The sequence below is a fragment of the Anguilla anguilla genome, chromosome 12, assembly GCF_013347855.1.
Source record: "Anguilla anguilla isolate fAngAng1 chromosome 12, fAngAng1.pri, whole genome shotgun sequence".
Taxonomy (NCBI): domain Eukaryota; kingdom Metazoa; phylum Chordata; class Actinopteri; order Anguilliformes; family Anguillidae; genus Anguilla; species Anguilla anguilla.
The window spans coordinates 14,714,632-14,740,500 of record NC_049212.1 but is presented as its reverse complement, the minus strand read 5'-3'; the positions used below and the strand labels follow the sequence as shown (position 1 = coordinate 14,740,500).

Sequence of the window (25,869 nt, the reverse complement as noted above, 5' to 3'; positions counted from 1 at the left end):
AAGCATGCCGGAAAATGCTGTGCGCCAGACAGTGTCAAGCTGCTTCGCTGTATGTGTTTGTTCACTCCTCAGTGTGGTACCAAACTCCAGGGCCGACTGTGACCAGTAGCCCTGCAGAGCTGCAGTTTAATGGCTTATAACGCTGTCTGGTGAGGGAGGGCTACAGCAGGAGAGGCTGTCTCATCACACACTAGCGACTCCTATGGTCAACTCCTATCGGAGGCTGGAAGGTTACCAGCTAAGGGCCACCCTTTGCTTTCTGAGCACGCTTTGCCTTCAATCCTTCTAGGATTGCTGTTGTACAAGTTCTGAGCTGTGTTGCTGCAGTGTATACACGGGTGCTACCCTCTTCAAATATGGGGATAGCTTGAGGAAACGGTGTTTGATTCATACGGTGCACCCATGAACTTGTAAAGTGGCTTAATATTCTTTGGCTGTAATGCTGCCATGCAGACTATTATAATGATTAGGGAACTAGGCTGGTAACCTATGGGTTGCAGGTTAAATGTCCCAGGTTGGACACTGTCATTGTTATATATATATACAGTATACAGTACTGGCGCAAATTATGGAAATGCTGCATTTATAAAGAGAGTTTGACAATGAATGCAATATTTTGCAACAGCTTCTCTTTTTGTAATAATAAATGTTATCTGTAAATGTAATATCAATATAAAACAAAAATGAAGAATTTGTGTAACAAAAGTAATAATCATTATGCATTCCTATATGTATTAGTTTATACGTAAATAATTGAGCAGACTTACTGTAGGGAATTTTAATAATCAGCTTGAAAGTGAATTTCTTTCTCCAGTATTTCTCTACAAAACATAATAATATTTGTCATAGTTTTGGGTGATAACACCATTTCTTTTCCATCCTGCGTCATTCTTTCTTTTATTATGGGCATTGTTTTTTTTTGCGCCTTTTCTTCAGTTATTACTGCCATTGGTTTTTAATGCGCCTTTTCTTCAGTTATTACGGCCATTAAGTTTTCTTCATTTCATTGATTGAATTACGCGTGCAAATCCGTTTTTACAATTTTCACCTGTTGGCTTTCTATTTAAACCCCTAGCAAGCAGATACGATTTGCTTCAGTGTCACTTACGTTACACGAGAGCCGGTAATCTGTCAAGTGTGGTAAAGGTATAGGATTGTTGTAGCTACAAAGTTAGCACAACAGTCTTTAGCGTAATGGGTAGCTGGCAACAAGTTAGTGCCACAACCTGAACTCAGGATTCTTTTAGGGTGTTACTTTTTCAGCCTCGGTTCGGGGTCTGTTTTCTTTGAGTTTTCTGCACAGGCAATTTTGTTTTATTTTCAGAAAGTTCATACTCCTTAAGCTTTTGTTTTTTACCCAGTACGCGGGTTGTTTAGAGCTTTTCTTTGCGATACTCTCCCTTGGGAGTATTGTTTTTCTTTTCGTTCTTTTCCCCCTGTCCTTTTGTCTCTTTCGAGACTTAGTGGTTTTTCTACCTCAGGTGAATAATTTAAAGAATCCCTGTTCAGTCGTGTTTGGTCTCCCAAAACCCCCACTCCCTCCCGAATATTCATGCTAAGAAAACAATTTTTGGCATTCATGCTTTATTTAAAATTACTGATCATCACATAATGTCGTTACCATTTGTGGTCAAGAAAATAACAATTTTTTTTTTTTGGGAATAAAATGGCTCCTAGAAACAACGAAAGAAAAGTTTAAGAGTAGCCTACTAAACTTCTTTCTTAAGGACAGTGTTTCTGTAATTTGTGCCAGTACTATATATATATACACACATCCAGCATATGCTAAATAAGAAGAAAAGGGGAATAGCCTGAAGCTTTCATGCATTGTAAATGGAAAATGTTCAGTCCAATGCACCGGTACCATGCCAAATGAATCTAAAAGCTCATTAATAGGTTAAAAACTAATACGCAAGATATCGGTATGATCTGTGCCATGAACTTCCCTAAACAACATTAAAACAAAGGACCAGCCAGTCCAGTGCCAGCTGGTTTTGTGCGGAGGCATTTGGCCTGAGTTCTGTTCTCCCTGTGGGCACCACTCTGCATCGGAGCTGCAGGGCTGCAAGCAGTGCCCATGACCTGAAGGAAAGAAAATGAAATGAAAATGGAGGCCGTGACATTGCATCACTCGGAAGACAACCTATTTGAAAACTTCTATTTGTTTTTTTAAGTTTTTGAACTTAAAGGCATACTATGCAGGATTTTTTTTTTTTTTTTACTTTGAAAATATTATGAAATGAGTGTGCTCAGTCATGTCTGCGATGCCCTGGCAATCTCTGGGCATATTTGTGCTCCTCTGCCTGTATGTCTTCTTTTAAGATGTGTTTGGGGCATTTGTGGACATGACATTATTTTCTGGGGAGAGGCGGGTATGGCTACAGAGCATGTGGGCTGGGATCAGGTTTCAGCAGTGCTTTTGTAGCTTGCTAGCTACTGCAGTGGCAGAGGTGAAAGAACACAAGCACAGCAAAGTGAAACAAGAAGCCAACAGCTCATTCCAAAAACAGAGTTGGTCTTAGCATTGCTCCTTTTAAATGGTGATGGCTACAGAAATATAAGAGCAAAAAATGTATTAAAAGGGATATAAAATGAAAAGATATAGGTGAGTGGGTGTGGCTGAGGACAGAGGAGGAGACTTTGACTGTAAACACACACGGGACCATAGCAAGGCTAAAATCCTGCATAGTCTGCCTTTGAAGACATTGTGGTGCATCCATAAATCATCACAAGTGCAATGATGAATATTTTCCCTGAGACAAACAAACAGCCTGTGCAACCTGGGTTTAAAATGTTTTATTTAGTAATCGGGAGGATTCTGGAAAGCATTAGACTTCAGAACCATAGCCAGCCAATGCTATGTAGATCATATTGTTCCATAATCGTTATCTTCATCAGCCTGTTATCAACAGAGTTTCAGGCTGTCGTGTAATTACCTGATAAATATCATCATGGAAAAAATAACAATGCTCAATGTACTTGGGTGCACTATATTGTAATTTGCATTGTGAATAACAATATATTTTCTGACATGCTGATTATGTAACCTTTGATCACTGGATTAGTCGATCTGTGATTTCAAGTCTTTTAAAACGTCTCTCTTCCTCTTGTGCTGTTTGTTGTGAAGGATGCACTGCAAAGGCACAGGTAGCTTTAAGACCTGCTTGTAGAACCAGATAGTGACAGGGTTAATATGAAACGGCAGGAAAAAGCCAGTGGTACACCCCACATGTGGGCATTGCAGTCCCTTATACCTAAATCCAAAAATTCTGATACCTGGTTTTTATGAAACCCAAAGTCAGAGAAATTTAAATGCAGATTCAAACATGTTTCTTCATGTACAGTAGGTCTGAGACCAATTCTAATGCAGCTGGTTTTATATAATGTCATAATGACGGCTATAAAAAGGATGAACATAGCTGTCATAAATAAACCTGAACTCTAGTATCTGTTTTTTTTTTTTTTTTCTTTTCTTTTTTTTGTGGCTTGCAAACGTATTGAGAATGTAGGTCAATACTGAAATCCCTGCATCAACAGCATCTTCATGTCAAATATTTTCAGTGGTTTGTTTTTGACTCGCTGTCAAACTGGGCTTAATCAGGTCTGTTGGGTCAATAGCACGGCAAGATGCAGGTAAAATCGTAATGTGCCCTTGAGTGACACGGCCTTTATTTCTGCTGCAAGCATAAAACCATGTCCCTCACCATCTACATGGCGCAACAAGATATCCGACAAGCCGGTTGAGCTAAAGATCCAAGGTCCCCAGCCAAGGGAGTTAAGTGTACTTTTCTTCTGGATCTGTGGGTTGATTCCTGAACAAGGTGTTAATGTGCTACTTAAAGATCACAGAAATGTGAGCACCTCTGCCCTGGATCCATTATATGCATTGATCTGTTGTTATCTAGGAAACACTTCAGGGACAGGAAAAGCTTACATTTTTGTCTAAAAAAAATGTCAGTGTTGCTATAGTCGGCTAGGAGCTGTTGAGAACAACAGGAGACAAGATCCTATGGTAAACATATTTCAAAACAAACGGCAAATTGTTCACCATAAGTACAAAAAATGCCAGCTTATGGAATAAATTAAGGCATGAAATACATAAGGATAGGAAAGGTGAGGGTTTTGCCATAATGGGCATGAATGTAAACGTGAATAGTTCTGCACCATAGCACGGTTAAATTCACAGGTGTTTTAATGGTACCCTGAGGCAACACTTTTCTCACCGTTATACCAAAAGTGTACATGACGGACTGGAGCACCAGCAGCAGTGTCTGCATTGGGTGCAGACTCTCTTGACGTTCTTTGGCGGGGGTTGTTGTGGATTCTAGGAACTGCCGGCAGTACATACAGTATACTGTGAGAAGGAAAAAGTGACCCAGGAGACACTTGGGGAAGACGGAGAGGGAACGTGCTACACATTTATGGCACTTGCTGCTGCGTTTTAAGTCAATCAACTTGATAGCACTTGTGTGTGGTTATGCAGAGGGACTTTATCTGCTTTTGGCTGTGCAGTTAAGGAGAAAGGTAATTAATGGCGGTGCTAATCGTGGTCACTGTTTATTCGGCTGTGTGGTTATGAACGAGAGCGATTTGGGGGTGTAGCCTATATGGTGGTTATGCGGTTCAGTGGCTGTGGAGAGGAAGGAAATGCGCTCGGGGAAAAACAGCAGCCTCAGCCCTGGAAAATGAGACCCACAGGGACGCCGGTGATCAGGCATAAACAAACTCTTTTCCGCAGCGGGGCAGAGGTGACCGTGAAGAGGAGACGGCGCTCTCAGCCTCGGCTCGTTTCCACCTCAGTGCTGTTTCAAGGCCTGACTCTCACACTTCCTGTGCCAGGTTAATAACCGTCATCACCCAGAAACTTACTTGATATTACAAGTGTCTGACTATAATGGTAATAATAACAATAAGAAGAAGAAAATGAAGAAGAAAAGTGTTTGTATGTGTTTTTAAGAATTACCTATTTCATTTTCTGCCCATAGGTAGTTTCAGAGCTGTTGGACTCGAGATGATCTGGAATCAGACTTGTCTGACTGAGCTGGTCTTGAATATAGCCCTGGACAGTCTGTCTGAAAACAAGCATTCAATTAATAAGATGAGCCTGCATATGATAGTTGCCCATTTAAAACACATTCATGTTTAATTTTCAAATAGCAGGACATTTAAATACAAATTAGAATCCATTTTTTGGACAAACAGGATCAATTTTTGTCATGGAATGTTCGTGCCAGATTTGGCAGACTCATGCAAGGTTATTTCTCTCTGGAAATACATAATTGACAGACAACTTAGCAAGAGTACGTGCTGTGGATCTGAATAGAGTGCACACCGATCCATGCTGTGTTGGGTTCATATGAGGTGAACAAAGTAGCCATTATTCATCACGTGCATGTTCTCCTATGCCAGGAAAGGATGACCGATGTATACAATGCCAAGACGTAACTTTAGTTTGAATATTGGGGAGGTTGAAATGCATAGGCCGTTTTTAAAAGAACAGCTGTGAAATGATCAATTCTGGTGAATTTTAAGGGAAAACTACAGATTCCTAATCCGAGAGGCTGGCTGTTTGTAATAGAAAAAATTAGCTGAAGTTGCAGAACAGTCACAGCAAGGATGCTGAAAATCACAGAAAACTGAAAAAAGCAGAAAAGAGTTTTTTTTTTAACGTTAATTTATTAAATTAACAGATCTCATGTGCAGCAGTGCGAAACAACTGAAATAACATGTGCCACTGGAGAAATAACATGTGCCACTGTAGCAACCATAACAAGTGCTTGAAGTTTCAAGAAAATGAATGGGCAGTGTGCTTCCTTGCTTTAATTTGTGAGAATGTTGTTAGAAATAGAGTATGCTGAAATTTCATTATTAAAATAAAACGGGGGGAGGGGTTATTTGGGCTATTTTGTAATATTGGGGGGTTGTAACTCTCCTATCCCCCCCTCCCCTCGAAAAATGATGCCCTTGATTGTCATGCATATAATGTGTATGATAGAATTATTTAGAAATATGGACGCTATGGAGAGAGAACCCTGTCTCTTAACTATCTCCTTGGCTGTCTGGATTGTTGTGAGAACATAGAACCTGTAAGACACTCATGGGAGTTATTCCATTATGACATTGTGCTTCAAGTAATCCCCAACCTTGAATGAAAAAAAAAACTTGTATAGCAGTTTGACACATTTATAATAAACTTTAAAAAATTGCAACTGAAAGGCTAGAAATTCATATGCTTTCAGGCTGAAAATGAAGCTGTGTGGAGCTCAATAACTTATTAAGAAGGTGTTATTTGTCCTTTTCCTCCCCAGCTATCTAGCCTGGTGTGCAGTGGTCCAGTTCAAACCACTTGACAGCTAATTGTATTTGTCATTATAAGGCAAACATCCCCATTTGTGGGTTCCTGACAAATACTGGTAATGGATTCTAAATTGCACAGCCATTACTGTCCATAGATGTCACAGGCATTTGCATAGGCTCGTGTCTCAGCAGAGGAAGATCTGAAATGGATTGCCGCTGCAGTATTGCTGCTATTAGCCGCACCGTTATCGCTCAAACCCTCAAGCTGGAGCTTCTGGTTCTGAGCCAGCCTCTACCCACAGGCAGGCAGTCCCTAGGCCCACACGCCTCGCTTCTTCAGGAGACTCCCATGAGAATGAGACGGCATGCTGCAGGTGTAGTCAGCTTGTCAGACAGGAATTATTATTATTATTTTTTTAAAAGGCATGCTGCCATATTGCAGTCCTCCATACCATCATATACAGTATAGCTACTGGTACTATGCAAACAAGCAATTCAGAGGTGGGTGCATTTATTTACTCTGAAGTGAAATCTCCCAGGCCCCCAAAGCAAGCTGCTGTATTAGCCTCCTCTGTTTGTTGCATCCCCCCCCTTCCCACTGGTAGGCATGGTTGCTAGGCTTCATGTTCTTTGAGGGATATTTAAAGATTAAAAATTTAATATTACAATAAAACTGTATTATTCCCCCAAGGTTAAGGGGACAGGAAAAACAATAGGACTTAACACAAGCTAGAATTCTGTTTGTGATGTGATTAAAAAAATAATTTTGCTTTAGAAATAGTGTGATATTAACTTTAAGTTTAATTACGTGACTAAAGAGAGATTTGTGATTATGTTCATGTTCACAAGCCCAGTGTGTACTGCTCTCCACCTCCCTCTTCACCCAAAACACCTGCATGTTATTGCACATTTTGTGACAAGCACACACAATTCTCTGAGTAAGGTCAATTTGGAAGTTGCTACCATATTTCAGTGGCAGAGAATGAATTTAATGCACTGGGCTGAAAAGAAATTCTGTCAGACAACCTGCCTACTCAAAGAGAAGAGATTGCGCGCCACGTTTGAGAGAATGATTGGAATGTCTCTATTATGCTCCATTTCTTTGTGCTGAGTTTTGCATCTGGTGAGCAGTTGTTACTGGTTGCTCGAGCGACAGACAACACATTTTTTATGCGAGATTGGACAGTTTTATCACTTTGTAAACAGTAGATTTTGTAATTGCTCAGGCTTTTCCCAGCTGATGAAAGGGCTCTCGTCTCATTACTCCACACGTGGGTAATTACGTGCATGCATATGGGCTCCTGTTATTCTTCTAGATTATTCTTTTTGATTTCTTTCACTTTCTTAGAAACGGCAGACTACAGTAGGTAACAATCACAAGCATATTCTCCACAGCGAAACTGTGACATGAGAAGGAGGAGGTAAAATGGAACATTAACAAAATGGGGCAAATGCTGAGTAAGAGGATAATGATAAATGGTAAGGCAAAACTGTTCCATTCGTGCCCTGTCCCAGATGAGGCCAAAGCAACAGCAGCATGCAGCACTACCCACAAAGAGAGCATGCTCATCAGTAAAGCTTTGAGTACAACCTCACAGCAGATAATGCATGCAGCACTACCCACAAAGAGAGCATGCTCATCAGTAAAGCTTTGAGTACAACCTCACAGATAATGCATGCAGCACTACCCACAAAGAGAGCATGCTCATCAGTAAAGCTTTGAGTACAACCTCACAGATAATGCATGCAGCACTACCCACAAAGAGAGCATGCTCATCAGTAAAGCTTTGAGTACAACCTCACAGATAATGCATGCAGCACTACCCACAAAGAGAGCATGCTCATCAGTAAAGCTTTGAGTACAACCTCACAGCAGATAATGCATGCAGCACTACCCACAAAGAGAGCATGCTCATCAGTAAAGCTTTGAGTACAACCTCACAGATAATGCATGCAGCACTACCCACAAAGAGAGCATGCTCATCAGTAAAGCTCTGAATACAATCTCACAGCAGATAATGCATGCAGCACCATTTACATCCATAACCAAACTGCATAACCACAATGTTAGGCCCAACCAGACCACTATATGTATCCCACAACCCCCTGCAGTCAAGCTTGTCACCACGGTACAGTGCTGTATATGCATGTTCTTGTATTATGAAAACCTAGCATGGTTCATAAATGTGGGGCCTTATGTATCAAACAACACACCCACGAATCAAACCATTTTAAACATGCAAATGTGTTTCTGTTTACAAGTTGCTTTTCAGGAATGCTTCTATGCAAATTCCATGGCATGAATTATAATAGTCTTACTGGTTTTTATAATTGCCACTACCTGTGAAGTCATGCCTGTGTGAACATAGTTTACATTCAAATCTGATTGTATGTTTTTTGAGACATGATGCTTGGAGTATATACTATAAAAGTCAATTTTTCTTTGGACTATTGGCTAATGCCTCTAGCTGCCTAACTAGATATCAGACATTCAGATTAGCTAAAGAGCATTAAACTTGCATCGTTTGCTTGTGAAACATTTTCAAATCTTTCAGAAAACGTGTCACATGCTCTAACAACTATCCAAAGGTCCCTGCCAGAATTATTTTGAGGTCAGAACGAACTACAAGAAGTCACAACAATTTGCAAGAAACATTTTATATTAAATAGTTATCTTTTTAAAAAATGTTTCAATATCACCTGGAAAAGTATGACAGTTATATTTTTGCCCCAAGATTCCTGAACTCTTTCATGTTTGGAATAAATGGCTATGGAATCGACTGTGTACAATGACCTTTCAGTCTCTGCTGCATCACAATAAAAATTTCAAAAAACAATTCATGCAAAACTAAAACATCCAACGGTTATTCGAGAATTAGCAGCATTGTCCACACAGAGCTGGGTTTGCATGTGGTGATAAAGAACTACAGTTCCCACACAGGGCTGTGGTTCCTGTGCAGTGAGCCAGTGCAGGGCTTGACTTGTCCATCACCGGCTCGCGCCGTCCAGCGCCTGCACAACCTCGTGTTTGTGCCACTTCTCCGCCAGCTCTCTGGCAGTGCAGCCGCCGGCATCTTTCACGTCTAGCCGCGCCCCGTTGAGCAGCAGGGCCTCCACGATGGCGACAGCGCCGCTGGCGGCCGCCAGGTGCAGGGGCGTGGCCCGGCTGCCGTTCTGGGCGTTGACCTGGGCGCCGCGGGCGATGAGGTGGAGCACGCTGGAGAAGCAGCCGGCGTGGCTGGCCAGGTGCAGCGGGGTCCAGCCGCTGTCCTCGGCCGGGTCGGGGCGGGCCCCCACCGTCAGCAGGGCGGACGTCACCTCCGGCAGGCCGTGGTGGCAGGACAGGTGCAGCGGCGTCCAGCCGTTGTCGCCGGCGGCGTCCACGTCGGCCCGGTGCTCCTCCAGGAGCGGGACGAGGGCGTCGTGCCCTTTCAGGGCCACCAGGTGCAGGGGCGTCCACCCCTGCTGGGTCCTGGGGTTGGGCTCGGCCCCCCGGCTCAGCAGCAGCCTGCATATCCCGGCGTGCCCTTTCAGCGCCGCCCAGTGGAGGGCGCTGTAGCTGCGGCCGTCCGCGCGGTCCGTCTCGGCCCCGCTCTCCAGGAGCAGCCGCACCACCCTGAAGTGGCCCTCCTCGGCGGCCAGGTGGAGGGCGTGGCTGCCGCCGCTCTCCGCCCAGTTGGGGTCGGCGCCCTGGCTGAGCAGCAGCTTGACGATGACCAGGTGCCCGTAGGAGGACGCCATGTGCAGGGCCGTGCGGCCGTCCTTCTCCTGGGCGTCGGGCGCGGCCGAGCGCGGCAGCAGGATGCGCACCACGTTCTCGTGCCCGTTCTGCGCCGCCAGGTGCAGGGGCGTCCAGCCGTCCTTCTCGGCGGCGTCCGCGCCCGCCCCGTGCTCCAGGAGCAGCCGGGCGATGCGGTCGTCGCCGTTCTGCGCCGCGAAGTGGAGCGGCGTCCAGCGGTCGGCGTCGCCGAGGCTAACGTCGGCGCCGCGCTGCACCAGCAGGGCGCATACGTCGTACAGCTGGCGGAGGACGCCGATGACGAGCGGCGTGTAGCCCCTGTCGTTCTGGGAGTCCACCGCCGCCCCCTGCTGGAGCACCAGCTCCACGGCCTCGGCGTCCCCGCTCGCCACGGTGTAGTGCAGGAGGCTGTAGTTCTCCTCGTACACCTCCAGCACGTCCTCTCTCTTCAGCGACCGCTTGAAGTTCTCAAAATCCTTTTTGGACAGAAAATCGACACTCCTCTGGGAAACTCCCCCACCTGTCAAAAAAATTTCAAGAAACATTTAGAAATTTCAAGGAAAAATGACACTCCCCCCTGCTATCTATATTAAGCTGCTCCGATGAAATCCGTTGAAAAGCAGAGGCATTTCAAGATCAACAAAAGAAACAGTGTGATATAAATGTAATTCCACAGCTTAATCCAGTACTGACCTGAATCAGGGTTCATTTTAGTCCTGGGTTCCTTCAGGAGAATGAACAAAAAAAAGAGACCAATGAGGTTCACAGGTAAACACAGCTTGACAGCTTTCCTTATTGAGATCAATGATTAATAAACTAGCGCACATTATTCAGAACTGCTCTGAGGGAGTGTCAGGCTGCATGGGCGTATTAAATCAAACCCACGGTGCCACTTAATTAAGCTATATAGAAGGCTGTATAAAGGATCTGCCGCCATCTCTCTTCCTCAACTCACCACCATGAAATGCTGCATTGCTAAATGCTCATCACATTTTTTGTATTTGTGTATTACATGTCATGGCCAAGGCGACAAGTAAAATTATACAACCAGAATAAATAAAACACAATAAAGTGACTTTTCTGTGCCTGGGATAATTACGGCACGGAGAGCTGTGTCACTCAGCCAAAGATGGTGAGCTGTAAATTAGAAGCGGGTGCGAGCGTGTCTTTGTGTTCTAGATGTGTTTCCCTTTGACTGAAGGACCGTCCTCTTCAAGGTGACTCTGTGGTTTTGATGGGTCACAGTTTAATGAAACCCAGGTGAGACATCCTGGCTGTACATGGTGATCTTGGTTATGATTCTTGGTTATGATTCTTGGTTATACTTTGTGTGATTACACTTCTTCAACCTGTTAGAAAACCTAGTTTTTGTGCTGGCTGAAGGCCGGAGACTTGTTCTTAATTGTATTTGGCCATGTTTGCAGGCTGTAAGAGGATAAATAGACGCGTCACACCTTAAATATAACTGCTACTTTCTACACTTTAATTCCTGTCGGTGCGCCTGATTGCTTCACACCTGTATGCCTGAACCCAGTTGAGCAAGGACAGCAAGTTGCAAGGGTTTAAAACTTAGCAGGAGCCTGTATATCTTAATGTACCTTATTAAGACTGAACACTGTGGTGTAAGGAAGTTTATGGGGTCTGTACACATCCTTGCAGGCATGGAGAACATCAGGAAATTTCAAACCTTCACTGAGGGCTTCAGTTTCTCTGACAGTGTCTGGAAAAAGAGGATGAGCATTAGCTGCAGAACTAAAGACTTGAACATATTTATACATATGTACATATATGTTTATGGACATTTATACACTGCTGTGTGTAACTGTAACTAAAATCGGTGAGCTGTTGCTGGGCTGTGTCTCCGTACCTGAGACAGGTGGGCAGTCAGTGCTGTGTAACTGTACCTGAGACAGGTGGGCAGTCACAGTGCTGTGTGTAACTGTACCTGAGACAGGTGGGCAGTCACAGTGCTGTGTGTAACTGTACCTGAGATAGGTGGGCAGTCACAGTGCTGTGTGTAACTGTACCTGAGATAGGTGGGCAGTCACAGTGCTGTGTGTAACTGTACCTGAGACAGGTGGGCAGTCACAGTGCTGTGTGTAACTGTACCTGTGACAGGTGGGCAGTCGCAGTGCTGTGTGTAACTGTACCTGAGAATGGCGGCCGGTCGCTGGACTTCTGTTGCCAGCAGCGCTGCATAATGTCTATCATGGCTTCGCTTTCCTGGGGTTTGTCATCAGGAAGCTTCTCTACGTTCGGTCTTTTGCCGGATGACACCTTCATTAACACTGTCATCATATTGGCCCCTGTGGTAGAGAATGCAGAAGATTTTTGAAGCAAATAATTATTACTTATTACTTTTCCAATGATTTTACTTTCTTTACCAGAAAGCAATTTTTCTAAATTGAGAATGCCCAAATTGTATGTATGTGTATTCATGCTCATCAGTGCCACCTCCTCTGCTAAGTTCAGGAAACTCTCCTCCAACAATGACAGCTATAGCCAATTTAGGATGGGCTGGATTTGGGGGCCACTTAGCTCACTAGAACCGTGCCTATAATAGGAGAAGCCACCCAGAAGTCCCAGTGTAAATCATAGTTCAACATAGTTCAAGTGAATTGAGAGAATAAATAGTTGTTCTATCAAACTTTTATACCTGGGAAAGCTTTCTTCTGTGTCAGTATCTCCCACATCACAATGGAAAAACTAAAAATAAAAGGATTAAGACAAAAAATAAATGACGGAATAATACATTATTTAAACTACATAACAGCATTTAACATGCTAACTGAATGTAATTAGAATTATAATTGTGGAATACAAACATCTAAAAACATTTCAAGACAGATATTTTGAATGTTAAGTTATTGTAAAATCACAACTTCCTTATGTGTGTACAGAGGAGAGAATGACAGTTTCCCATAAAAGACTTTTGTGATGTCCAGTTGACTAATGGCATTTAGCCAATGCTCTTATCTAGAGCAATTTGCAATCCAAAAAATCTGTGAAAGGAGAGTTGTAATTCCCTAGAGGGAAAGACAAAGATGCTCAGCTATTATACCAGCATGTGGGAGGTGTGACTGGTCTATATTAGGTAGCTGGGGCTGTATGGGGTCCCTGCGCTGGGTAGCTCTTGCTCGGTTGGGTCGCTTGTGTTGGGTAACAGGTTGCGCTTGGTTGCCGTGGCAGTGTTTGGTAACTTGGGCCATATTGGGCTGTAGCTGTTGGATCACCTGAAAGTGTGCTATTTGGGTCACCTGTAAACGTCAAATTTGGTTCCTGGGGGGTCACAGCTCTCGGTGAACGTCTCGGGGGGGATGTAGCTGAGGTTCCCTCTCATGGTCAAATGCTCGATGAATTCCGTTCTGTTGGAGAACTCCTCCCATTTAATCAATCCAAAATCAGAAATCTGCCGCAAAATAAATAAAGAAGAAAAAATAAATTATATGTAATTGTGACTTTGTTATATGGTTAGTAAGAAAATATAAACAGTACATACACTCACTGGCCACTCTATTAGGTACCAGGTAGGACCCCTTTTGCTTCCAGAGCAGTCTGATGTCTTTGCAGCATGGATTTAACGAGAAACATTCTTTGAGATATTAGTCCATGCTGATAGAATCACACAGTTCCAGGTTCGTTCCACACATTCATGCTGCTAGCCTCCCATTCCACCTCATCCCAAAGGTGCTTTACTGAATTAAGATCTGGGAACCGTAAAGACCATTGTGGTAAACGGCCAAAACGGTCATTGTTATGTTCATGGAACCAGCTTGAGAGAGTCCATGCTTTCTCACATGGTGCATTATCCTGCTGAAATTACCCATTTGAAAAAGGGTAGACTGTGATCATAAAAGGATGCACATGGTCAACAGCAATACTTAGCTGTGCTGTGGTGGCAAGTGGCCACAAATTATGCTCACTTATTAAGCGGTGTGATGTGTGCCAAGAACACAACATTCTGAACATTGTCACACCGCCAGACCGCAACGTTGACACAAGGCAGCCTGGATCCATGGATTTAATAAAGTGGCCGCTGAGTGTATATATACATTTGTAGGCAAATGCAAAAGCATTAGGACAGTGACACAATTTTTGTTGCTTTGGCTGTGTAATCAAGCACATTTGATTTGAAATAAAGCAAAGAATGTGAGGTTAAAGAGCAAACTGTCAAGCTTTAATTTGCAGGCACATCTATATCGGGTAATCAGGTATGTAGGAATTAACGCCCTTTCTATACACAGCCCACCCATTTTCTCAGTTATTATCTCAGTTATATTTCTCTATTATAATTCTCAGTTAAGCCTAAATGCTTGCTTATTTTCTTCACAGTCTGGTGAATCGGATATATTGGCTGCTGACCAAACTGTGATGAGAGAACTGCCATTTAATTGCAGGTCAAAAGTTGTTTGAATCCATGCCTGTCAGACCTTTGAAAAAACAGCTTGGACTGACTTGTGAGATGGCAAATTAAAAAAAAAAAAAAAAAACCCTGTCTCTGTATTGCTTCAGACGACTTTCATATTAAAAAACTGTTATTGCAATGGGGCACGCATCTCTCTCCTGCCCCGAGGGGGGGGGGGGGGCGGGGGGGGCGGGGTCCCTGACCTTGACATGCAGATGATGGTCCAGCAGGACGTTGGCCAGCTTCAGGTTCAGGTGGAGAAGGGGAGGATTCGTGCTGTGGAGGAAGTTCATCCCCATGGTAATCTCGTGAATCATCAGGAACTTCTTGGGCCACATCAGCTCGTGGCTGCTGAGGAGGCTCTCCAGCGAGCCGCTGGTCATGAACTCCATCACCACGGCGGGGGGGTCGCTGCAGGCCCCGTAGACCGACACGATGTACTTAAACCTCACCTCGCTCATTTTGGAGACCTTCGCAATCACCTCCCTGAAAATCGCAACGGTGCAATTAATGCTCAACAGTCACAGCCTCACAAAACTGTCAACTGAGAAAGATTAGTTTATGGTTTATTTTCTCTTTTCCTTTAATGTATTATGAACTTATAGTGTTGAAATGTTTATGTTCTTGGTAAACGCCCTTATCAGCTTAACAGTGTTTTTCAACCTTTCCTTAACTGCTCTAGTGTAGCATTCCAGCAGGGCCCAGATCCTACCCCAGCTCACACCCACTGCAGCTGTTTACAGCTCGAACCCAGCCTATCTATGCCACAGCGCTGGCCCCAGGCCGAATGTATGGCTTCATGACTTTCCCCGGACGATCTCCATCATTGTGATCCGGACGTCCTGTTGACTGCACGTACCTGTACGAGCTCGTTTGAGCCAGCGATGAGCAGAAGCGTTTCATGGCGCATACTTCCCTCCAGAGTTTCAGCTTCACCTTGTACACCCGCCCGAACGTTCTCTCCCCCACCTTGAGCCAGTCGGCCTCGAAGTCGTCCTTCTGGAACAGCCTGAACTTCTCCGAGCCCCCGGCACCTACGGGATCCATGGGGGCCTTAAGATGTCCGCCGACCCGGCCACTCGGTGAGCAGAACCGCGGCTCGCTCGCTCCTCTGCGGACTCCCGGTGCCGAGCCTCCGTGCGCGGGGTGTGTACACCTCGGTCGCGCAAACTGAAATATGGGAAATGCTGATAGGCACGTGGGCTGAGCCTACGTGTAGAGATGTCGCGCGACCGGTTTTTGGAGAAAAACCAGACTCTCCCGTTCTGAATGTGCGAATGACAATCGTACACGACAATCACTGCAGCCTGCACTGGTGCTTGTGTGCTTATTTTTATTTTATCCTAGATTATGGATTATGTTGCATTTTTATCAAAGATTTTAAGAAACAGGGTGCCATTTTCTTCTGTTTTGTTGGTGCATTTTATTATTGCATTTTCGTTTATGGCTTTTCAAAATTGTATATTCTTTCTGTTGAAGACATCTTAACCCATTTTTCTATCTCATCTGAACCTGTTATTTTTGTACATCTGTAATCAGTTGATGTCCACCATCATTAATAACAGAAGAGTGGATCAGCGAGATGCGTAATTAAACAACATGTGTATGGCATACCTGAACGATACTGTATCATTTAAATCAGCCAGGCTCATTCACAAGAATAGATGCAGGCTTCAGTGGAATCTTCTTCACGCCTAATAAAGGTGGTCTTGTTTTTTTTCAGGAATGGAGCTGGGTTATGTCTGCAGGTTCAACAAATAGGTAAATGAGGAGAAAGAGAGCAAGCTTTCAGAAGGAAACGTAAAAACAAAGCAGAGCGGCATAATGGCAATGTGAGAACTGTAAACGGCTGTTTTCCCAGCTGGCACATTACACAAATAGGACAGCAGGAAGGGAAATAAAAGAGGATAAGTTCTTGGAAATGGGCTGCTTTTATGTCACACGGCGCAAAGCGAAAAGAAGAGCCGAACATAAAAGCAGACCCAGGGAAGCTGTAGAGAGCGATAAAAATATAAGGAGGCAGCTTTCACACCTTTTACTCTCAGGCGCTCCTTTTGGCCCTGTTTACGGTCTTTAACTACTGTTCCATTTTAAAACGAAAACAGAAGAATCTCGCATGCAGCCATGAGTGCATTGTCATTTATATTGCTTTTTCAACACAACGCATAATTGTTTAAAATGACGTCAAACGTGAGTTAAATATCACCATGGGCATATGACATTAATTGAAAAGCATAGTAGGATTTCTCAAGGTGTTGTCACCATTAGCTCTTGGACACGGAGTATGTCCTATAGCGTAGATCGCATGTTTAAGCCAGGGCTCTGCCAGCAGCTTAATTTTTTTACATAGTCATGTTTTATTTGCACTGCCTTGAAATACAGTAGCTCAATACTGAATTGTTCAGCGTTTAAAACATTTGCCTTGTCCATTTGCACAAGACACTGTTCATGCCCTACAGATTGATATTTTGACAAATTGAAATAGTTCATGATTCTCAAATTTCTTCATAACGCATAACGTGCATGCTTACACCATACATTGCAACAAGAAAAGGGGAAAAAAACCGCAGAGTATTGGAATGTCACCTGGGCACTATTTTCCACAGATTCATGTGGGGAAAAGCATATGAATGTATGCGTATGTCTGTGCATGTCATGCCAATGTGTGAGAGAGGGAGAAGGAGACCATAAGCATGCGTATGTGTCTGAGGTACACTTGGGGGTTAAATAGCTTTGTACACTGAATAATAGCTTGCACCTGCACTTGGATCATGCATGGTTAAGCATCTGAGTATCCCTCCCACTGTCAGTGCTTAGTTAGTAACGTAGAGTGAATTTATTAGGATTCAGTTCATGCTGCACAGAATGAAGCTCGTAAAGGAGAAATTAAGCATGCAAGAAGTTCAGGAGTGCCAAGCATTTCAATGAGGATGCGACTAAACTGTTTACAGCATCTCCTGGATTGATCTTTGTCACTTTTTGGCTTAGTAGCGAGCATTGTCCTGGATTTACAGAAAGAATCCTTGCTCTAATTAGTTTTTTTGTACTCGTTCACAATAAGGACCTCTGTCAGCCCTGCCGCAACCTAATGACCTTATATGTATTTATTGTACTGCCATTAATTCAGTTTGTGCATGGCATTTAGTCCAAACACCCCCCCCCCCCCCCCCCCGTCCCTCCTCCAAAGCACACACGCGCACACACACACACACACGTAAGTCTATACTCTTCTTCATTAGACCTTCAGTAGTGGTCTAGTACTTTAAAGAATAATAATTTTTTTTTTTAAACTTTAGAAAACTAAAAGGTTTTTGGATTCAATCAATACACACCCTGAACTTCTATTTTGAATGTAAACAATTTATGAAAATGTTTCTTCCTCACAAACATTGATTTTACTGAATCAATATTTGTCATGGACTTTGGTTATTTTTGAATAAATATCCAGAGAAACAACAGTAGGTGGGTAGTTTTAATTGTAAAGTTTGGATTTTTTTTGGGAGCAGTTACATGGAGAGGATTTATATTTCCAGATGGTGTTTTTTTTTTTTGTTTTGTTTTTTTTTTTTTTTGGTCAGGCTCTGCTGGTTACTGATACTGTTGTATATTTGAAGAGAGGTGGGTAATATGGCTGCTCTGAAAGGGGGTATCATTGAAACATGGTGCTTGGCAGATATATTGATCACTCCCTTGCCATGAAAATGAGTGCTGATGGCCAGTATATTTAATGAAATAATGTTGTGTTGCCGGGAAATAACAAATCAAGTTCGGTGCTGATAGTCGCCTGAGTGTATTGCTTTCTGATGGGCCGTTCATCTGATTCTTGGGACATAATTGTTTTATTAAAATCTTTTTTTTAGTAGAACTTATTTTATCCAGGTCCATGAATCTTTTGGCAGTTAGGTAAAATGGTATTTTTGTGAAAAGTTTGAGTAGTATATTCATTTTTACTGCAACAAGTTATTATCAAGGGAGGTATTTTGATTCCTAGTGATTAGTGTAATGGTGGTACATTAATTATATACAGTTGAGGTCAAAAGTTTCCATACACCTGCAAAGCAAATTTATTTCATGGCAGTTTTGAGGTTCCAATTGTTTCTACAAGTCTTATTTTTCTTTGATGGAATGATTGGAGCTTAAACTTGTTTGTCACAAAAAAAAACATTCATGAAATTTGGTTTTGTAATATATTTATTGTGAGTTTTCTGAAACAAAAATATACAAACAGGTTCAGAAATAAACATACAGCGCTTCTAATATTTGGTTGCATGACCTTTAGCCATCTTAACCTCAAGTAGACGCTTTTGGTAGCCATCCACAAGTTTCTGGCAAGCTTGTGGTTGAATCTTGGACCACTCCTCTTGACAAAATTGGTACAGTTCGACTAAATTTGTTGGCTTCCTGATACGGACTTGTCTCTTCAGCAGTGTCCACATGTTCTCGATGGGGTTGAGGTCGGGACTCTGTGAAGGCCATTCTAAAACCTTAATTCTAGCCTGGTTTAGCTATTCCTTCACCACTTTTGAGGTGTGTTTGGGGTCATTGTCTTGTTGGAAGACCCAGCTGCATCCAAGACCCAACTTTCTAGCAGATGGTTTCAGGTTGTCCTCAAGGATTTTGAGGTAATCCTCCTTTTTCATGATTCTGTCTATTTTTTGTAATGCACCAGTTCCACTGGCAGCAAAACATCCCCAGAGCATAATACTACCACCCCTGTGCTTGACGGTAGGGATGGTGTTCTTGGGGTTGAAGGCCTCACCTTGTTCCCTCCAAACATCTCTCTGGTCATTGTGGCCAAATAACTCAATTTTTGTCTCATCTGACCACAGGACCTTCCCCCAGAAGGTTGTATTTTTGTCCATGTGGTCATTTGTAAACTTGAGTCGAGCCTTGTGGTGCTGGTTCTGGAGCAAGGGCTTCCTTCTTGCACAGCAGCCTCTCAGACCATGGCGATGTAAAACACGTTTGACTGTGGACTTTGATATCTGCATTCCATCAGCATGCAATTCATTGCAGATCTGCTTCTTGGTGATTCTTGGTTGCATCTTGACCAGCCTGACCAATTTTCTCTCAGCAGCAGGGGAGAGCTTGCATTTTCTTCCTGTTCGTGGCAGTGACATAACCACTCCATGCACTTTAAACTTAGAAATAATGGTTTGCACAGTAGATCTTGGTACCTGTAACAGCTTTGCAATGGCTCCGAGTGACTTTCCTGACTTGTTCAAGTCAATGATATGCTTTTTCAGATCCATGCTGAGCTCTTTTGACCTTCCCATTGTAGTGCAGGCTGGTTGTGACTAACGAGCCCTTTTTAAATTGCCTCAGAGAAGTCATCAGCTGTAGTCAATCATGATCACTCCCAAGGAGTTAAGGGGCCATGCCACAAAGGAAATTTGATTGTCACAACTTTCTACATCATCAAAATAGATAATTTAAGTTGCTGTATGTTTATTTCTGAACCTGTTTGTATATTTTTGTTTTCAGAGAACTCACAATAAATATATTACAAAACCAAATTTCATGAATGTTTTTTGTGACAAACAAGTATAAGATCCAATCATTCCATCAAATAAAAATAAGACTTGTAGAAATAATTGGAACCTCAAAACTGCCATGAAATAAATTTGCTTTGCAGGTGTATGGAAACTTTTGACCTCAACTGTATATATTTTTTTGAACCAATGACTCCAGGCCACAGTTTGGCACATTAATTTTACTGATTGATGGATTTGTGAAGAAAAGTAAATGTTAAGTGCAGGTAAAGTTAAGGAAAAACATTGATTGCCACTAGGCCACAGAGACACACCCCCTCCTGCTCTTTCTGTACTGTAGAAGCACAATTTATGAACAATTCATCTTTCATGCTTTCCACTTTTCTTAATATGTCTCGTTTTAACATTGATGTTCAGGATGCCTGATGTGTTTTATTCACACCTTAAAGAACACAACAGTTATTCAGAGCCCCCAATATGATTTCCCCCTGACATCTGTTCCAAATGACCCACCTCTCTTTTTCTCTTGAATGCTGCCTGTCTGGACTGCTTAAGTCCGTATGTATGAATTATCTCAGACAATTTCTGCCTGCTGCCATTGAATAGTGTTTCATCCCTGTTACACTGTAGATGTTGGTTGTTTATGGTCATATTTCTCCCTCTGAGAGACCAGACTAAAACAAACCATGAGTGTGAGATTAAATCAAAAACACATTCACTTTGGGTAGCTTGATAAACTGGCTGAGGGAGTCCCATGAGAGTTTAACCATATAAATCACGAGCATGCTCAATATAATTAGATTTATACCCGGTGGCAGGTCTTAAACTTTTAATGGGTGACCCTGAAAAATAAATGTTGTTTCTTTAAAAAGGGACAATTTATGTTTCACATTCATTCAAGATAAGAATGCAATATTAGTGCTCCAAAGAAGTGGCATTTAATTTTATCTGTTTAGCTGGAGGGAAATATTTCATGTGCGTCTTGGTACAGTAGCTGGCGTCATTGTTTGTGCAGCACTTTAGCACTTCTCTTTCTTTAAACCAGGCCCATGAACCCAGACAGGTGTACTGTATGTAACATTACAGCCTGTAAAAGACTCATTTTATTATTTTCTGTTCTGCAAATATATGCACCTTCACGGGGATTCTTTGAAAATTCTGAACATATTTACAATTAAGGATGAAAAATTCTGAATCTGCACTTGTTGCATTTCACAAACATGAAATACAAAAGATTATAGTTTACTCCCTGTATAATCCTGTCGTTATGACTGGTCAAACACGGGCAGTCAACTAACATCACAGCTGGTTCGTAGCACTGTATTTCTGGTAAATAATCGTAAACTGTTAAGTAAGTATGTGTCTGTGTTTGCCTTTACCGATGTTTCACAGAAAGCCGCACGAATCGTCCGGTTCCCCCTCATCTCTCGTGAATTACGGCATTAATCATCAACGTGTCGCTCAAGCCTCGACTTTACAGGGCAGACGTTGAACTGTGCTCACACAGGTGGGAGCACTGTGATTACATCAGCGCAGCAACAGAAGGAAGCCACACCTTCACCTTGGCCTTAATCAAAGCTGTGCTCGTCAGCTCCATTAACAAACGGACAATGATTAATTACCACAGGCCCCGACTCCGTTTATTTTGTTTCCCATCAAACTGTACATAAATGTACAGACCCAGCATGCATTTCTTCAGAATTTATGAGCACCCCGCATTCAGAATATCACATTATTAACTGAGCTGCTTGTACTAGTATATCTCTCTCTCTCTGCAATCGCGATGAACAGGCAGTTCCCCTGCAGACACAGAGAGTCGGCAAGAAGCAAATTCCAAAGCCGTCGTTTGTATGAGCATGTATGAAAGGTGCAAGATGGAATAATTCTTCTTGCTGCTTGAGCATTATCAGTTTGTGCACTTGTCTTTGCATTGTATGTCACTCTGTATTAGAGGTAAAATGGCGGCAAAGTAAATCATCTCTAGCATCAATGACATTGCGCTCTAATAATCAGAATCTAGAATCTGATAATTAGATCATTAGAATCCTTTCAGACAAATTGTAAGCACATGCTCAGTTCAACTGTATGTAGTATGGAGCAGTTTCTGTGGAGAGATCTAAAACCCATTCATTTTATCGACACTACTAATCATTATGGCGCTAACCAGAAAAGCTGTTGGCGTTAAACCACATATCATTGACACATCTGTCATATCTACTCTGTCTATTGAGGGATAGATGTTTTGGGCTCGAAAGAGCATGTGCAGCACAACTCATTAGGAACCCACTAGCAGTGCAGTGACACCGTCTGAACCAAAATAGCATAGCAGGCAGAAGGCCCTCTGTAATTAACGTCTTTGCCACACACACACACACACACACACACATCCACACACACACGCATACACACACACACATATCCACACACACACACACTTCATCCTCTCTTCATAAATAAGGCATTTACAGGCTTTGGCTGGGGACAGCTTTTTTGACAGCCATCAGCAAGTCCTGGATAATTTCTATATATTGAGCAATCCATTGTCTTTCAGCAACCGTACAAAATCAAGATTGACAGTTTACTAAAGGCTGCTATTTAAAGTGGATTGCTCCTTTCTCTTTATTTTTATTTTTTCCATTTACCTGGAACTTTTTCATATTTGCTTCACACTGCTTTTACTATCACTCTCTGGCCCTATCTGGGAGCCTCGTTTAAGCTGTGTTTTGGCAATAAGTGCAGCGTTGTTGTTCATCCTGTTTTCTGCCTTGATTTGATCCCATCTTGCTCTCCTGTTTGTGGTAATTTCTCATACCCAGTTCAATCTTAACTACATGCAAACCCATCTGCCTGGAAATGCATGCTTTGAACTGCTGTGTGATCCCAGATACACTACATACAACTGCAATGTGATTCATAGTTTGAATATTCATGCTATGAAAAAGGAAAGGAAAATGCGTGCCTTGTTCGGCGAGGTCGAGACCAAGGAATTTGACAGTGAATTTAAAAATAAAGGCCGCACACTCTTTCCTCCGACGCCGACGTTTAGGCTGTCTTTTCTTTTACGTTTTACTTTGAATATTCATGCTAACATGCCCTGACCTGCAGACCTCTGCCTTAGACGCATTCCTTAAGTAACTACAAGTGCCTGACGATGCTTTGTTGGGTGTATACAGTGCATGCATACAGTACAGCAGACCGGTTCTATTGTAGAAACCAGAGAAGAGGGACTAGTTACAGGTTCTGTTTGTTTCTCTTCAGTGGATGCAGTTTTTGAATGTGCCGTGAAGTGAGGCTTAGCAGTAGCTGGACGTGCAGCAGGCTGGTCCTCTATGCGATTTCTCATACAGAGAGAAAGCGCAGGGGGTGTCATGGAGGGAGTGGATTGCTTGAGTGAGGGAGAGCTCTGTCTCGTAAGAAAAAGGCGATGAGGAAGACGAGCTGACTGCCGCTGTAGCTGGAGGGGCTGGCGGCGCTGCGTCCTCGTGCTCAGGCTAGCGCAAGGTTAGCGTACCGCCAGGGGTCACGCCGGGCGCGGTCCGCCCTCGCGAGCCGCCCGCCGCCCCCGACCCGCGTCTGCCAGCCAGCCGGAACAGCAGCCGTCGCCAACGAGCACCCGGCAACAGTAGCCAAGGCTACGAGCGTTCTCTCCGCCTCCTTAGCGTCTGTGGGAATCACACACAGAGACACCTCTTGCCACCACCCAGAGGAACTTCACCCTTGCATACATTTTAAATGTATATTCTGTCTAGCACCATACCCAGGAGGACACTGGACAATTAATGAATTTTTGGAGGGATATATGAGTACAGTTCTTTTCTCTTTCTTTTCTTTGCTCTAATAAATAATATAAGCAGCTTGAGGTCCAGGAAATCGAATTCAAATTGTGGTCATATTCCCAAGAAGTAACAATTGATAATTGTCTTCTTAATATTTCTTTCAAGTTTTTACCCCGATTATAACCATTAAATTGTAATAAACACTATTATTGTGGCCTGTTCAGCAGATAAGGACAGGGTGGGCGTGTATCCTCCGCTCATGAATATTCATATCCATAAGATGCCTCATATGTAAACATTCCCTCGTTGCTAGGTTAGATGAGGTTGTCCAGTGCAGGTAACATTACCCGACAACACGAAAGAAATCAGCTATGCTTTACCATCGTCGAGTTAAACCTGCAGATGTGTAATGACCTTGCAACTGAGCCACTGTACACTAACATCAGACTCGACAGGAAGAAAGCAAGCCAATCTCAGCACACGCTTTTCTTCTTTTTTTTTTTTTTGCACAAATCATTTTTTGATATTTTTAGAACAGTTGTAAATGGTGTGGGGAAAAAAATTATTAAAACTTTTTTTTTCCATTTACAACTGTTCAGAGATTTCAAAGCATTCAGAGATTTCAATTTCCTGGAGCTATAAAGTAAATTTTCACGAAAGCCTTACTACATTAGTGACCATGGTGACCAAGAGCACTGAGTGAACAAAAAGTCCAAACACCTAGACAGCCGAGCTCCCCGACCGTGGATGATCCATCTGACAATTTACATTCGTCCAGATTAATGAATCCAGGCAAGTGTGCCGTGCGCTCTGAAATGTGCACAACATGGTGGGAGAGACGCGTGCCAGTCTGTTCTGTGAAAGAGAGAGACTCAACATGTCCCCAAAGGAGAGGCAGTATGGATTAGTCAGGATCCTGACCCCGCCCTCCTCAGTGTGCATCCGTCTGTGCCGGATACACTGCTGCACTCAAGGACAGACACCCCAGAGGTCAAAGGTCAAAGCAGAAATGATTTTGATTTGATTTTCCCAAATGGAAATGATCATTTTGTACACACAAATCCCAGAAGGCATTGCACCATTTCTGCCCCGGCAATGAACCCAAAAAAGCTCAGAGAAAAGAACTTTTAAAAATCACAATAAACCTCAAACTTCTCTTAGGAATGTACAGAAGTCTATAATTGCAGCAAAAAAAATAAAAAAATAAATTCTGTTCTTCTTCCCACGGCCTTGCAAAGATGAAACCTTAAAACAAAAGAAACTCCTAATGAGCGTGATGGTGACAAGAAGAGTGTCAGGAGAGGGCGGGGGCGTCTTCCGAAAGTAACAGAGCGGAGTACATTTTTAAACCGTTCAAGGCATCAAATGAAGCTTCTCTCAGAGGTGCCCGTTTGAGAGAAGCTTGGCAGCGGCGCTCTCTGCTGAAGGGCACCTCCGCCCCTGTGCGCAGGTGGTCAGCTGACCCCGCCCGCCCCCGCTCACCCTCTCCCAGTCAGCGCGGATCCTGGGGCGCAGGCTCGCAGGCTCGCAGCGGAGCGCGGGTAAGCTCTGGAGTGATTAATCATCTGGAGCAGGCCCATCCTGGGGCCGGCTCCGTTCGAGGACGCCGCCAGGGAGGAGCGTGATGCCGCTCGCGTCTACGGGCAACCTGCGCATTCCGTCGAGAAGCGCGAACCGCACACGAGACAGGGATCAAAAAAGAACCAACAACTTTTCCCATAACGCAGACAGACCAGGAATGAATTTTTTTTCCCCCATAATTTAAATCATGATTATATTTCATGCCATTTGTTCTTCACAAAAATAATAATTCAATAATCTGTCAAACTAGAAATAAATATAATTTATGCGTACTGGCATTTAATCTACATACTATACCTGGGGATGACTTTCAAGCACTTATTAATGTTTTCCAGAAAGCCTCCAGAAAGGAGTTAGTGCCTGGTAGAACTATAATGCTCTGATCTCCTTAACAAGACGCACAGGTGTGTGTGTGTGTTTGAGTGTGTGAGAGTTAAGAGTGTGTTCATTTGTATGTGCGTATGTGCGCAGATGCATTTTTAAATAACATTTTGTTTGTTGTCTGATGCAAAATGAAATATCTTTTCTTCTAAGTGTGGAACATCTGCTCATTTAGCTTCACCATTCAAGTCCGTAATC

At 43.1% G+C, this 25,869-nt stretch overlaps 1 protein-coding gene across 2 annotated transcripts; it reads right to left on the bottom strand.

The window, feature by feature from the left end:
• Nucleotides 1-8,252: 8,252 nt before the first annotated feature.
• Nucleotides 8,253-16,124, bottom strand: ankk1 (ankyrin repeat and kinase domain containing 1). 2 transcript variants are annotated; one of them, XM_035384443.1, is made up of 9 exons: nt 16,056-16,124; nt 15,301-15,597; nt 14,645-14,927; nt 13,294-13,445; nt 12,693-12,742; nt 12,187-12,342; nt 11,635-11,756; nt 10,730-10,760; nt 8,253-10,556 (listed from the first exon to the last, which is right to left on the bottom strand). In XM_035384443.1, the coding sequence occupies exons 1-9, from the start codon at nt 16,091-16,093 to the stop codon at nt 9,286-9,288; spliced, it is 2,400 nt and encodes a 799-aa protein (XP_035240334.1). In that variant the 5' UTR covers nt 16,094-16,124; the 3' UTR covers nt 8,253-9,285. The 2 variants fall into 2 exon arrangements, with proteins under 2 accessions (XP_035240334.1, XP_035240335.1); XM_035384444.1 differs by lacking the exon at nt 16,056-16,124 and having other exon boundaries at nt 15,301-15,625.
• Nucleotides 16,125-25,869: the final 9,745 nt, after the last annotated feature.

Bases quoted from the DNA above. Each gene is read 5' to 3' on its own strand.
- ankk1 (XM_035384443.1), bottom strand. From the start codon at position 16,093: ATGAGCCTGGCTGATTTAAATGATACAGTATCGTTCAG. The intron at 15,598-16,055 runs GTATGCCATACA...TGCGCGACCGAG, and splicing joins AATGATACAGTATCGTTCAG to GTGTACACACCCCGCGCACG. The intron at 12,343-12,692 runs GTATAAAAGTTT...TCTCTACCACAG, and splicing joins ACAGAAGAAAGCTTTCCCAG to GGGCCAATATGATGACAGTG.